Here is a 14,296-nt window from a genome sequence, read left to right as displayed (position 1 = left end):
TGGGGTGCAGGGCCCTAGAGGCGGGCGGGGCAGGGTGAGTGCGGGAGGGGACCGAGGGGAGGGGTGCGCGCTGTGGCGTCGGGTGTTTTGGTTTGGCTTTTTTTTTTTTTTTTTCCGCGAAAGAAGTTTGCTTTGGCCACGCCTCAAGGCGGCCGCCTCCTCCTGCCCCCCTCCCCCGCCCCTTTGAGCACACCTCTTGGTGCAGATTGCAAAGCGCCTTCGGTGGAGAGAGCTGCAGATATTGCAAGAGCCAGGCTCGCCCACCTGGTGAAGAAGCGCCTAATATTCCCTTGAACCTTCGTTGCAAAGAGCCGATCGCCTGATTTGATCACCCCCTCACCCAAGACTGCATGATATACGGGGACCCTCTTGAGTTGCACGTTTCTGCGCGGAGGACTCCAAATCCCCGTCGCTCCCAGGACTGGCGGTGTGCTGATACTGGAGGTTTGCAAGATCCGCTCGCCCGGCCCTGGGCAAACACTCGCCAGAACCACAGAAGTGTACCGCTGACCGACCGGCCAGCCCTTCGCTGCTCCATGTACCCGTGAGCCGGCGGGCAGGTGCCCGACCATGGCGCGGCCCGTGAGCGACAGGACCCCGGCCCCCCTGCTGCTGGGCGGCCCCGCCGGGGCCCCCCCTGGAGGAGGGGCGCTGCTTGGGCTGCGGAGCCTGCTGCAGGGGACCAGCAAGCCCAAAGAGCCAGCCAGCTGTGAGTTCTAGCCCTCACCTCGCCCGGCTCAGACCTCCCCTCACTCCCTTCGGGATTTAAGTACTAGGAGGGGAGGGGGGTATCCACAGCGCCCTCCTCCGTGCCGAGAGTTACATTTCCCAACCTTTATCTACCCGATCACTCCGGTGAGTAGGCCTCTAGCTCTCCCAGCTCCCAGCACACCAGGGTACTTGGTTCTCAAGCCCGTTTACCCCAAGGTCCCAGGAACCCAGGTTCCCTCTTCCTCCTCCCTCAGGACCCCGGAGGCTCGGTATCCGCCCCCTCTTCGGTGATTCCATCAGTCTGGACCCCCGATGTCCAGGGAGGAGGGAGGGGGCGTGTCGGATGCTCACACGGTGGTGACACGGGCCTAGGCGGGGCCTCCTGGGGTCACATGGCGTCGAGGGATGAGGAATGTGCCCCAGGAATAGAGCCCCTTCCTGCCCCTTATCGAGTGTGGGGGCGGGGAAAAGGGGTACAGTGCGCAGGGAGTGGGGGGGTAGGTTACAGAGGAATTACAGAGCTGTCATTTTTTCTCTCACCTGTCCAACCCTCCACCTCCCCTGTGTCTGAACTTCCGTCCCCCTCCATGTCAATGTCCCTTCCCGGGTCTCTACCCCCCTCTCTCTGCGCTGCCCTCCTCTCTCTGCATCTCTGTCCTCTCCTCTTTCTGAGTCGCTGTCCCTCTCTCGGTCTCTGACTCCCCTGTCCCTTTACTTTTGCTCTGGGTCTCTCTCTCTGGGTCCTTGCCTTCCCTCTTTGGTCTCTCTCCTGCGGTCTGTCCCCTCTTTCTCTGGATCTCCGTCGTGTGGGTCTCCAACCTCCCCCCCCCCCGCCCCGTCTGACTCGGGGTCTTCTCTCCCTGTCTCTCTTCCTCTCCCTCTCCACTCTGCCCGGTCTTTCCCTGGCCCGCAGGTCTCCTGAAGGAAAAGGAGCGCAAGGCGGCTCCGCCCGCAGCCACGGTCTCCGGGCCGGGCCTGGAGACGGCGGGCCCCGCGGATGCCCCAGCTGGGGCGGTGGTGGGCGGCGGGTCCCCGCGGGGGCGCCCAGGGGCCGCGCCCGGCCCGGCTCTGTTGGCGCCGCTGCTGTGGGAGCGGACGCTGCCTTTCGGCGACGTGGAGTACGTGGACCTGGACGCCTTCCTGCTGGAGCACGGGCTCCCGCCCAGCCCGCCGCCCCCCGGCGGCCCGTCACCGGCGCCCTCGCCCGTGCGCACGCCCGCACCCTCCCCGGGGCCCGGCTCCTGCAGCTCGGCTTCCCCCCGCTCCTCGCCGGGGCACGCCCCGGCTCGGGCTGCCCTCGGGGCCGCCGGCGGCCACCGCGCAGGTGCGGCGGCGGGGGCGGGGCAGGACCCTGGCGGGGCGGGGCCTAGCCGCCAGGGGCGGGGCCTAGCCGCCAGGGGGCGGGGCCTGCGGCCCGGGGGCCGGGACGTTGGGACGGGGCTGGGCGCCCAAATTCGGGGTCTCCCTAATGGATCAAGAGCTGGGTCTTTGGCTTCATAGGAGAGGAGGGACTTGGGACCCCACATTCCAGCAGCCTGCCCAGTGGGGAGGTGGCGTGGACTTTCTCTGTGGGACGTGGGGGCAAAGGGTCCGGACGCTGGCAGAACCGGGACTGGGAGCCCCTAACATCGGGGTTTTTTACCGGGGAGTGGACTGGGCCCCACGATGCCGGCCTGGAATCGGCGGCGCTGGACAGGCTTGGAACTCCTAGGCCTCCTCCAGGGAACAAGGCGCGCCCTGACAGACGTGGGCCCTCCCCGAGCGGAAGGGACGGCAGCCCCGGTGGCCGGGTCCTCGCGGAGGCTGGGGTCCTGGAGTCCTCCGCGGGGGAGACGCCCCGACATCTGTGTCCAGGGTCTTTCACCGGAGCTAGGGCCCACCTTCTTCTATTCCTGGGAGAGGAGGGGCTCGGGAGCCCAGAATCGCATGTGCCCTGGTGGCGTGGGGCTGGGACCCCGGTCGAGAACCTTCTGCGGTGTTCCCCGGAGAGCGGGGGGGGGGGGGGGGGGGCTGGACCCATAAAGAGATTTGATCTGAGGGGCCCGGGGGAGCCAGACCAAAGATGTGCTCCTCGAGCACCTTCGGGTCTCCCGGGGCGGACTGCAAGTCCGGAATTCCTGGTCTTGGATGCCCGGGGGTCGGCCCTTGGGGGAGAACCGGAGCCCCACACTCCCCAGCCGCACATTCCCGCGCCACGTGAGTCCTCGCCGCCCTCCTCAGTGCTTGGCGCTCTGCGCACGCGCGGTCACGAGGAAGGGGGCGGGGCCTGGGGGAACGTGCGGGCGCCGGGGGTGGGGGCAGGAAAAAAAAAAAAAAGCCGGCGCCGGCACGTGACTCGGCCCTGAACCTGTGTCCTCAGCTGGCCCCGGCTTGCTCGCTCTTAAAGGCACAGGCCGCTACTGTTACTGAACTCATCTGAAACCACAGAGCCATTTCCTCTTCTCTCTCCTAAATTTTGGAAGCTAGTAGGTCTTAAGGGTCTAACTTGAAATTTTTTCAGTGTGGTAAATTCTTTTTCCCTGAAAGCCTCGGGTCTAGACTTTGGCCCGGGACTCTGTAAGAAGGATTCTGGCTCGAATGGGAAGGAAGCTAGTGCTGCATCTGAAGGTCTGAGATTTTACAAGCAATAGCTCTAGTTGTGTTACTTAGGGCAAGTCAAATATGATTGGGCCTCAGTTTCCCTACTTGTAAAAGTAGAGTTGGTTCCATGATTTCTAAGCATCCTTGGGGCTTAAGGACCTTTCATATTTCTAGAAGGGAGTTTGAGTCCTGGTAGGCTTTATGTTAGACTGCAGAACTGCCTGCTAGGTGGTAGATGAGGGATGACTGTAGCAGGGAACCCCTTCTGGGAACCTCTTCTCCCCAACATAAACACAGACTCAAGTGACACATTCTGTTTCCCCAAGGCCTGACCTCTCGGGACACACCCAGCCCTGTGGACCCAGACACGGTGGAGGTGCTGATGACCTTTGAACCCGACCCAGCTGATTTAGCCCTGTCAAGCATTCCAGGCCATGAGACCTTTGACCCTCGGAGACATCGCTTCTCAGAGGAGGAACTTAAACCCCAGCCCATCATGAAGAAGGCTAGGAAGATCCAGGTGCCAGAGGAGCAGAAGGTGAGCACTGCCAGATCGAGGCCACCAGCTTGGCTGGCATACACCCAGCAGCCATGGCTTGCCCTTTCCTCACAGTCAGACCTGGGATTTTTACTGGAATTGGCTCTTAGTTTCTCCTGGCCTACTGCCAAGGATCTGTCCTCCTTGGCCATGGTCAAGGGATGGAGGTCGGGGCTTGAGATTTATGGAGATGGGTACTCAGCCAGTCCTACTGGGTCCAGTGGAACAGGCTTTAAGCATCTCTATCAGTTGGACCCAAAACCCTCACTGGAACACATATCAGGATCTCTTGGGCACAGCTAAGGATAGCATTTGTCAGCAATGGGGCATCATCCTGCCTCTGAGAAGCACCCATGCAGATTGGGGCCGGTCCTTTGACCTCTGATTTGGCCCTTTTAAGAGCACTGGGTGGTCCCTGTTAACAAGCACTGGTCCTCAGCAATCATATTCCAGGGCTGGAGAACCCTGGGCATTATCATGTGGGGACGTCTCAGGCTAGTCTCCTTTGCTCAGGAACAGCTCTTATAGCAACCAGGGCCTCTTGGGAAGGAGGTAACTCCCTGGCCTCTGGGTCAGAGATTGGCTGCAGTCTGGGGACTATTTAGACCTCACATTTGTTTGCTGAGGAGTGATGAATTGCCTTGGCAACCAGGTCACTAGGACCCAGCTTTGGGAAGGTTTTATGGGACACCAAAAGCTATCACTAGGGAGTCTAGACTTTCCTTAGCAACCAGGATCAGCGTAGGTGATATATAGGGCTGTGCTTTTCACTGAGGGAAGTCCTGAGCCTCCGAAGGCCCTATTGCTAGAGAGTCAGCATCCTCAGCTACCAGGAGCTGACTGCAGTCAAGTGAGGAGGGCTGCTGGGGTCTGCTTTGCACAGGGGGAGACTTGAAACCCAGTTGCTTGGGGGAACTCTCATGCCTTAGCTGTTGCTAGGGGCCTACTTTACTTCACAGTCGGCACTGCAAGGGCAGGTCCTTGAATATCCACCCAAGGGAAGGCCCAGTACCCTCATAGGTCCCGCTGCTGGGCAAAAAGCATTCCTGGAGGTCTCTTAGGTGGTCCTTGAAGGCATAAGCAAACCAGCTCCTCCCAGCCCTTCTGGACTTCAGTGCCTTCCTACTCCTTGCCCTCAGGACGAGAAGTATTGGAGCCGGCGGTACAAGAATAACGAGGCAGCCAAGCGGTCCCGAGATGCCCGGCGACTCAAGGAAAACCAGATATCCGTCCGGGCGGCCTTCCTGGAGAAGGAGAATGCCCTGCTGCGGCAGGAGGTGGTGGCTGTGCGCCAGGAACTGTCCCACTACCGCGCTGTCCTTTCTCGCTACCAGGCTCAGCACGGAGCCCTGTGAGGCAGCCCCCTCACTCCCACCCGGCGGAGCTCTCCTCCACCTCGCTGAGACTCGTGCCCCCTTCCCTCCCCGCCCTGTGGCCCACAGGCCGGCCAGCTGGGTGCCCCAGGGACGTGATGATACAGATAAATACATTTATATTTTTAAGAAAAAGCGAGCCTCCCCCCTCCCTCGCGGGGGTGGGGAGGGTCCTCTATGTGTGCTCCCCCCGCCCCCCCCCGGCACGTCGGGGACCCCATCTTTCCACCGCCTCCGTTAACAAGATCCTGAATAAATCTTGAGAACCCCAGAGCCAGCTGTTGTGGGGGAGGAGGCAGCTTCCTGGCCCAGGTTCACGGCCAGCGGGTCACACTGGCCGCAGTCACTGGGCAGGTTTGGGCATCGGGCCAGAAAAGGCAGGCGCTGCAGGAAGTGCCCGGAGCCCGACCCCTCCCGTGGGCCGCCGGATTGAAGGGCGAGGGTCAGAGAGGGATGAAGCGACTGCCTTTATTGCATAGACCTTTTCAATTGCTTTGAAGACGGGTCGGGGGACGCACAGGAGACAAGACACGAGGATTTCCCGGCCCCACCTGGGGGGTTGGAACAGTAGTGCAATATCGGAGCGCCAGCCCCGGGGAACCCGCCCCTCCTGGGCTGATCGGCCAATAAGTGGAGGCACCGGAGTGGATAGGGTGAGACCCGGGCCCTGCCTGGCCAACTAGTGAAGGCCTCCCCCAACCCTTACATTCCAGGTCTCGTCACTGGACGACGCGCAAGACAGGCTCCGCCCTCAGCCGACCTGGGCGTCTACAAGTCGGAGGTCAGGGCTTGCTCTGAGACCTGTGCTCAGTGGTCAGGCACTGCCCTCGATCCGGGCCTATTTGTCTCTGAGGACCCCCGACCCCGGAACTAGAGCCATCCTCCAGCATCACCTCTGGTACTGAGGGTGGGCACAGTCCGGAGACCCGGCCAGGGCCCCTGTGAGGCCCCAGGCCTAACTCAGCCAGCACCCCTTGGAATGTAGGCCCGGCACCTGGCGGGCTCCAATTCTTGTAAGGTTCAGGGCTCCCGCGCAGGGCCACCCGGAGGCCCCGTGATTAGCGTACCAAGACCTGGATGCAACTGCGCTTGCAGCGGCCCGTACTCCACCTGCTCCCCGTCCACCGTGAGCACTCCGCGGGGCGTAAGTGGCTCGAGGCGGAAGGCACGGACAGAGGCATAGCCCAGCTGCGGACAGCCCTGGCTGAAGTGGTTACCCCGCTCCATAGCCAGGAAAAGGCGCAGCAGTGCTGCCCTCGAGATGCCACTGCGCACCCAGCACAGGTGTACCAGGCCGTCGTCAAAGCGCGCATGGGGAGCTGCCACCAGGTCAGCCCCCAGGTGGCTGGGTGAGATGGCCAATATGAGCACAAAGTCCCCCTCCAGCGTCACCCAGCCTGGGGGTAGTGGGGTGCCTAGAGGAGGAAGCAGGTGGTCTGCTAGACCACAGGTAGAGTCAGCTATAGGGACATCAGGGGTAGGAGGTGGGGGCCCAGATGCTGTCATTTCTGGGGTCCCCTCGGTGATGGGTGAGAGTAGAGCTGCCTTGGGGGAGCCAGGGGGTGAGAGCAGCAGTGGATCAGGGGACAGTGGGGCATCCCCAGCCCCACCCCAGTCACCTACCAGCTCTGGGCCCCCACCATTGAGTGACAGGATGGGCAGGGGCTCAGGTGACCCAGGGGAAGTCAGGGAAGGCTGGGGCAGGGGCAGGGGCAGGTCAGACACTGAGCGATGCAAGGGGGAATGGGCCACTGGTGGGGCTGGGGCTGGGGCAAGGGTCAGCTCTGACTTGGCACGGGGCAGGCCGTGGGCAGGGGTGGGTGAGGCTGATTCCACAGTGGCAGGGAGGTAGGAGAGGCGTCCTCGGTAGGTGTGCAGTGTGGCCAGGCCCAGCACCGTGCCCAGTGTGAACCGGGCACTGCCCAGGGCCCTGAAGCGTTCGCTCTGGATGTCCACGTCTGACACGAACCCCCAGGCCACAGACAGGAAGGAGAAACAGCGGGCCCCCGAGGCCAGTGTCACAGAGAGCAGGTCCAGTGGGTGGTGGTTGCCCCGGCAGAGCAGCAGTGAACAGTTGAGCAGCAGGTCAAGGCCCAGGGCCTGCTCAAAGCTTCAGAGCCAGAGAGGAGCGGATGGTGGGAAAGAGCAAATGGAGTTGGTGAGAGACAGACCTTGTAGGGGAGAGGACAGGTTTAGGCTGCTCGGAAATTGGGCAGGCCACGTCCCTGGCCCTGTAACATTCTGGCTGCCCTCAGATGGACTCTCCTTACTGGGCCATGTTCCTTGTCACTTTTTTCCTGCCACAGGCATTCAGAGAATGCCCCCCGCATGCCAGCCAGTTCTAGGCACTAGGGATACGGTGGGGGCATAAGACAGACAAAATGTCCAGGCAGCAGGGAGCACCCATGTGGCTGACAGAGGACTGGCTAGGGGAAGATGTGGAGGGAGTTGTGCCAGGTCTCGCTTATGCCAGGAGAGCTCACCCCTCCCTCCCCTAGTGCATCCTTAGGCGCGCCTGATGCAGGAGTGCCAACCTACCCCCCGTGCTGGTTCACGGCGCCAGCCAATGCATTGCCTGAGCCACAGGGGAGGATGCCCACAGGTGTCTTCACGGCCTCCTCCCAGTCAGGGCGATCGAGGAGTCCATTCAGCACCTGTAGTGTGAAAGACCAAATGCCTGCAGCCAGCCTCCAGTCACCCTGGGCCCTGAGCTCGGGGGTGGGGCACTCCTACCCTACCTCGTACATCAGCCCATCTCCAGAGACTGTTACGATGCCATCCCACTCGCTCAGACACAGTCCCTGGACCAGCTCCCGGGCGTGGTTCTGTCGTTCTAATGTGAGGAATCAGGACATGGAGCAGGCTGGTTGACGCCGCCCGCCTTCCCGGCAATGGCAGGAGTCCCAGTCTCCAAGGCCCAGCTCTGGCCCAACACCATCCTCACCTGTACGGATGAGGTTGAAGGACAGCCCAGCCTCGGCGATCATGGGCAGCACATGGTTCTTACACCACTGCCAGGCCAAGCCTCGCCCCCCAAAGGGATTGACCAATAGGAGCAATCGGGGTGGCTTGGGCAGGAGCTCAGGGCTAATTTCTGCAGAGAGAGGAGAAGGTGTCTACAGAGGCCAGACACCCAGGCACCTTGTCTCAGGAATAGTTAACTGCCAGCAGCCCTCGATGAAATTTGGGGAGGGCTGGTACCTGGAGCTTCCTGGGAGTTCTGTTTTTTCTCCCAAACCCAGGTGGGCAACCCCCCCCACCCCCGCCCCAGGTGCAAAGACAAAGACAGGGCTTGAGGCGCTAATCCCAGTGCCCTTTAGATCCAGGTGTAGGACGAAGGTCAAGTGTGGTTTCCACAGTGCTCACCCCATACACCTGGAACCCGGGATCAGGTTACTCCACTGTATGAGGCACTCACCGTCACCAGCCCTTAGGGACCCCAAGTAGCCAGCAGGACCCTGGAGGACCAAGGAAGCCCCACCAGATGGGGATCCTGGGTGGGGGCCTCTGCCTGAAAAAGCCCTCTCTGGCTTTCCCCCCTCTTCCCCACCCTCCCGCAGACTGGATTAGATGCCACCTCTGGGCACCTGGGAAGCCCTGAGACACTTGTGTGAGTGCCCAGCACCCTGGGTGGTGACTGCTCATGTTTCAGTCTGTTGCTCTCACCCAGAGTAAGCCTCTGAGTCAGTCATCTGTGGTCAAGGCCCACAGAAAGGGGAAGAGAACAGCAGACAAAACACTTTTCTCTGCCTGTGATTTTGCCCCTTTGCCCTGTCTATGTCACACTCTTCCAAGACAGACACAGACAGGTCACACAAAGAGTCACACAGAACAGCAGAGATAACGATGCCCACAGAGGGAGATCCAGAGACACGAAGGTGGCCCTAGGACAAAGGAGATGCCCAGTGCCTCACCCCCATCCCCAGGAAGTGGCAGTCCACGGAGCAGACACGTGAGGGCAGTGGCCCAACGCTGGGCCTCAGCACGGTTCTCCTCATAGGTGGCCGCCCCATCAGCCTGGAAGGTGCGTATGGCTCTGCGCCGGGCCCCACGCCGGCCCCGAGGGTAGGTGTAGATGCAGAGGTAGGCGGCTGAGTCCGAGGGGCTGCGGCTCCGCAGGGTGCAGCAGCCTGAGACCTCAGCCAACAGGACCAGGCCGCCCCGGGGCCGGGCTTCAGGCTTTGGGCGCAGCCGCTGTATGTGCAGGGCCTGTGGTGTGAGAGTGAGGGCGAAGCGTGAGCCTCGGGCTGGGTATGAGCCAAACTCGCCATGCAGGAGTGGGGTGCTGGCGGCCAGTGGCAGCGGCAGTGGCAGCGGTGGGGCCATGGCCTCGGCCCTATCCAGGGCGCTCCTAGGCCAGTGGCCCCAGCTCCAGGTCACCTCCTGGTCCGGCCTCTGTGGGGAGGGAGGAGGGGCAGGAGTCAGAGTCTAGGACCCCGGTGGCAGGTGGAGGGAGGCAGGGACAGGGCCTAGGGACAGGAGGAGACAAGAAGGTGCAGTGACAGGTGAGATGGGAACACCAGAGACAGGCTCAGACAAGTGTGGGGAGAGCCTGAGGAGGCAGAGCAGAGTTCAGTGGGAGAGTAGGGCAGGCATTCTAGAGTGTCTACACCCAGGCACGCAGTCATTCATCTGTTCCCCAAATGTCATTCGGTGCCCTCTATATGCTGATCACGGCATTAGGCCCAGCAAACAAAGCAGGGAACAAACCAGACAAATTTCCCCACCAGTGTGGAGTTGCAAAATAAAGAAGTAAAATATGTAATGTGCTGGATGATGGGACAGGCTCTAGGGAAAAATAAGGTAGAGGAGAGGGACTGGGATGGTGGAGATATGTGCAAAATAAATATGTAACAAAAGAGAAAACACACACACACACACACACACACAGTAGGAATCTTCTCCAGATGGAGAGAGCAGGGGAGAAATAAAGACAAAGAAAAACACATTTATAGAGAAAAGAGAGTTTCAGTGAGATAAAACCTAGGATGAAGAAAGAGAGGCCAGGAACAGGTTAAGGGTGTCAGGTTCTTTGAGGGTCAGGAAGACAAAGAGAAGGGAGAGAAGGAGCAGATCAGAGAGGCAGGAGACAGGGGAGGCGGACAGCTACAGAGACTGAGAAAGGGATGTGACACAGGGGACCCCAGGGGCCAGGGAGCCACATGCAGGCACCTGCAAGGGACAGGGGCCAAGAGATGGACCCCAAACACTGACCTGGACGTCTGGCCTCCTGCTCTCCAGGGACCGGGTGGGAGCTAGGACAGGTGTCCCCTTCCCAGAAGCCCTCCCCCTGCCCTCTGCCCAGCCTTTGCCTCCTTTCTGTTCACCTTTGTACCCCACTGCCCCGCCCACCCAGCCACCTGAGTTCTGCCCCTTACCTTGCCTCACCCAGACCTGCTCCAGATACAACCCTCAGGAGCCACCTCTGCTGCTGCCCTGGGCAAGCTGCCTCAGGCCCCACCCCCGAACTTGCACTGATCCCTTTGCAGCTGGTCACGTTTGGGCACAGAGCCCTAAATCTCTGTCAGTCCTGGGTCTGACCCTGTCCCTATCCCCAGTCTCTTGGCTGGTGGCCATTCTCTCCACCCCTCAGATACCACAGACTAGACTTGGGTCTGGGTCTCCATCCATTGGTCCGAATCCACAGAGGTGAGTCTCAGTCTCTGGGTCACCCTATCCCTGACCTACATCCTCTCCCCAATTTCAAAGCTCAGTCCCAGGGCCAAGGTTTCCATTCCTGTACCCCTCAGCCCCGGTTCCGGCTCTCCATCACCACTCCCCACCCCTGGTACCCCAGTCCCGGGACTCCATTCCTCTTGGTCCTTCGCCCCTCAGACTCAGGTCTCTGCCGCGACCCCCACCCCCACCAACCCTCCTCACAGGCCAGATCCTCTTCCAGGCGGCCCCTCAAGTCGGCACCAACCGCCCCCATCAGACCTAGGGGTGGGGGGAGGGTGTGCAAGTCCCCAGCCAATGGCCGAGCGCCGGGCCAAAGTCGCACCAATGAGGGCGCGGGGGGGCGGGGCCAGCCAGCAGGCGAGTTTGGCGCAGGGACCGACTGCGGGCGAACTGGGCGGGGCATCGCGAGGCTCCAGAGCAGCCGCCATGGTAGATGAGGGCAGAAGCGCAGCAGAGGGGGCCTCACAGTCCCACGATCAGCGCCCCTGCCGCCACTTTTGTTGAGGGCAAGTGAGCTAGTCCTATCCACTGAGTTTATCAGGAGCAAAGGGGAAGGTCTTTAGCTACTGATGGAGATGGGGGCGTCAGAGGTAACAACCCCCCAGACAAATATATAGGGAGTTAGTCAAGGAAAACCAGAGAAGCAGCGCAAGAGGCGGTGGGAGACTTGTAGACAGTTTGTGATCTTTTTTCAGTTACAGAGAAAGAGACACAGTAAAGCAAAGATGGTGGAACTGAGAACGTTTAAAGTAAGGTGGCAAGAAAACTCTAAAAATGACGGACACAGAGATGGGGACAGACACTTTTTTTTTTTTTTTTTTTTTTTATATAGAGGCATGTTTTCTTTCTTTCTTTCTTTATTTGTTTGTTTTTGTTTATACATGCACTGGGTACAGTCAGAAGCGTGGGAGGGTGAGAGAATTCACCAGAGCCAGAGCAGGGAGCAGAGCAGGCAGAAGGATCGAAGTACACTGCTGAGGGGAGCAGCGGGCGGCAGGAGAGGTCTGCGCACCATGTGGGACACTCCTCCGGTGGCCGGGGAGCAGCCGGGGATCGAACCGTCGCCGCAGAGGCCGCGGGCAGCTTCGCAACCCAGCGCTCAACCGCTGCGCCACCGGGGAGGCCCGGGGACAGACACTTTTGAAATGAAAAGGAGGGAGGAAAGTTTCAAAACTCACTGAGTATTTATCTTGGGGACAAACTAGAGTGGAGACCACATGACATACGATCCGCCCACTGAGTGACCTGGTCACACAGCAAGACAGTCTCTGAGAAATCCAGGTCTGTCTCAAGGTGTGGGAGGGGGAGGATGGAGGAGCCCAGAGGCTGGGAGGAACTGAGATCAAGAGACAGAATAAAAGATGCTGACAAAGCAACAGAGAGTCAAAGACATGGTGAAATTGAAAAAAAGCAAGAAGATCAGACAAAACACATATTGTAGAAAGACGTGGAGAAGAATATTGTAACAGAGCTTACTAAAAAGAAAGATAAATGTCAGAAGTTCATTATTGCCAAACAATGTACCTTGTATTTAACCCTGTGCAACAACAGCACCAGATAATGGGCCAAAGAATGATTGGGGGGAGGGCAACAGAAACTAAAACAGGGAAATGGGGCGCCAGGGAAAGTCAGACAGACATACCAGCCAGAGAAGCTGCCTAGAGACAAGACAACAGGCACTAGGAGGAAGTAGGTAAAATAGCGTCCTATGGTATAGTGATCTTTACTTTCAAATGGACACTTACCTGGTCCTGCTGCTCCACTGCTTCAAGGTGTCCATTCATCTACCGGTCCTCTGCTGTGTTTCATCAGGAGGACCCTAGTCCTGGGTTGGAGGCTATGGAAGAGTGGTATGGAGTTCTCACGGTCCGGACCGGGACTTTGACTCTGTGGAGCAGAGTCAGGAACATAAAGAGTAGATGATAGAATGCCAGATGGGATGTGCTGGAGACCCAAGGGGCAGGGCCTGGCTGAGGAAGGAGAAAAGAGGCCAGAGGTCAGATAAATTACTGCCCCAGCCAGTCCATCTGGTCCTATTGAGTAAAGACTAATGACTGGAACGGAGGCTAATTTTATTAAGCTCTTATTCTGTGCAAAACGCTGTCCTAAGCACTTATACTAATTTATATAATCTTGGAATCCAGTCTGTGTGCCAGTCCTATTATTATGCCCTTTTTTTGTAAATAAGGAAACACAGAGTGAAGCACTTGATTAGCCCAAGGTAACAATGTTAGCAAGTAGCAGAACCAGTATTTGAATTTGGCTACAACTGGAACACCCCCATCTCACATTCTTTTTTTGTCTCTGCTTCTCCCTGATTCTACCAAGGGCTAATAACAGCAGTGGAGGCTAATTTTTATTGAGCAAGTACTATGTGCCAAACTCCCTCCTAAGCATTTCTGCTAACTTATATAATCCTGGAAAACATCATATATGCCAGGCCTGTTATCATCCTCTTCTTGCATAATAGCAAAGTAAGGCACAGGGAGGTACTTGACTTGCCCAAGGTCACAGTTAGTGAGCAGCAGAACCAAGATCTGAAGGTGACTACAGCTCGCAAAGCCTCCTCTCACCATCTGTCTTTGTCTCTGCTTCTCCCTGGATCTCCATCTTCCCCCCTTTTTCTAGGTCTCTCCTCAAGCCTTCGGTCTCTGTCCACTCTCCCTGAGTCTCCCTTCTTCCTCCCCTCTGTATCTCTGCCTACCTCTCTTTTAAGTCTTGCTTCCCCTCTCGTTCAGGAGCTTTTTACCCATCCCGTCTTCTTCACCCCATCTTCCCAGGCCTCAGTTTGCCTCCTCTGTGCTCCAGTACCGGGCACATCCCTCACACCCAACCCGCTAGGCCACTAGCATATCTCAGGCTGGGAAAAGCAACACCCAAATGGCAGAGGCTGGGGAAGGGTCAGAGAAGGGCAATCTGGGAGCAGGTGAAGAAGCGGAACCTAAAAGGCGGAAATACAGGATGCTATAGACTGGGCTGCAGTAAGATCTCGGGTTAGACCTCAAGTAGGACTATCGGAGCTACGGCCGCGCCAAGACAGCGTGGTACGAGACAAGGCAGAGGAGAGCCCGATAAGGAAACGCCCGGGCCAAGCGGTCAGAGGTCCCAGACTAGCCCCGCCAGCCCCGCCTCCTCACCTCCAACTCTTGGCCTGTCGGGTCCTCCGGGAACCACAGAGAGGCCGTCGGCGTCGGGCTAGAGCGTCATAGCGCGACGTGTCCTCCTAGCCTCGCGCGACATCTCTCTCGCTCCCAGAGCCCTTGCTTCCGGAAGACCATCGAGAACAGGGCCAGTGTAGGGCTAGAGAGACACCGACGTGCGAGCCCTCTCCGACTTGACGTAGGACTTGCTCCCCTTTGTTGTTCCTCTACCCAATTCCGGAATCACCCCTCTAGCCCTCCGATTCATCATAGAA

At 59.0% G+C, this 14,296-nt stretch overlaps 2 protein-coding genes across 10 annotated transcripts; one reads left to right on the top strand and one right to left on the bottom strand.

Moving 5' to 3' along the window:
• The first annotated feature begins 74 nt into the window (after positions 1-74).
• Positions 75-5,337, top strand: DBP (D-box binding PAR bZIP transcription factor). The gene is made up of 4 exons (XM_037516915.2): positions 75-709; positions 1,625-2,035; positions 3,618-3,829; positions 4,969-5,337. Exons 1-4 carry the CDS (start codon positions 571-573, stop codon positions 5,182-5,184), a joined length of 978 nt encoding a protein of 325 aa, XP_037372812.1. The 5' UTR covers positions 75-570; the 3' UTR covers positions 5,185-5,337.
• Positions 5,338-5,428: 91 nt separating this feature from the next.
• On the bottom strand, positions 5,429-14,288 carry SPHK2 (sphingosine kinase 2). 9 transcript variants are annotated; one of them, XM_037516909.2, is made up of 7 exons: positions 14,019-14,288; positions 12,627-12,851; positions 9,117-9,597; positions 8,147-8,296; positions 7,941-8,035; positions 7,741-7,856; positions 5,429-7,312 (listed from the first exon to the last, which is right to left on the bottom strand). In XM_037516909.2, exons 2-7 carry the CDS (start codon positions 12,663-12,665, stop codon positions 6,223-6,225), a joined length of 1,971 nt encoding a protein of 656 aa, XP_037372806.1. In that variant the 5' UTR covers positions 12,666-12,851; positions 14,019-14,288; the 3' UTR covers positions 5,429-6,222. The 9 variants fall into 9 exon arrangements, with proteins under 9 accessions (XP_037372806.1, XP_037372808.1, XP_037372809.1 ...); XM_037516911.2 differs by having other exon boundaries at positions 12,627-12,847; XM_037516912.2 differs by having other exon boundaries at positions 12,627-12,768.
• Between the last annotated feature and the right edge of the window lie 8 nt (positions 14,289-14,296).

Source organism: Talpa occidentalis, unplaced genomic scaffold (assembly GCF_014898055.3).
Source record: "Talpa occidentalis isolate TD23 unplaced genomic scaffold, MPIMG_talOcc4v2.1 talOcc4.17, whole genome shotgun sequence".
NCBI lineage: Eukaryota > Metazoa > Chordata > Mammalia > Eulipotyphla > Talpidae > Talpa > Talpa occidentalis.
The sequence above is the reverse complement of the archived record's forward strand: the minus strand, read 5'-3'. Positions and strand labels throughout refer to the sequence as shown.

Bases quoted from the DNA above. Each gene is read 5' to 3' on its own strand.
- DBP (XM_037516915.2), top strand. From the start codon at position 571: ATGGCGCGGCCCGTGAGCGACAGGACCCCGGCCCCCCTGCTGCTGGGC. The intron at 710-1,624 runs GTGAGTTCTAGC...CCTGGCCCGCAG, and splicing joins GCCCAAAGAGCCAGCCAGCT to GTCTCCTGAAGGAAAAGGAG. The intron at 2,036-3,617 runs GTGCGGCGGCGG...TGTTTCCCCAAG, and splicing joins CGCCGGCGGCCACCGCGCAG to GCCTGACCTCTCGGGACACA.
- SPHK2 (XM_037516909.2), bottom strand. From the start codon at position 12,665: ATGAATGGACACCTTGAAGCAGTGGAGCAGCAGGACCAG. The intron at 8,297-9,116 runs GTGAGGCACTGG...CTCTCTCTGCAG, and splicing joins GCCACTTCCTGGGGATGGGG to AAATTAGCCCTGAGCTCCTG. The intron at 7,857-7,940 runs GTAGGGTAGGAG...TTCACACTACAG, and splicing joins GAGATGGGCTGATGTACGAG to GTGCTGAATGGACTCCTCGA.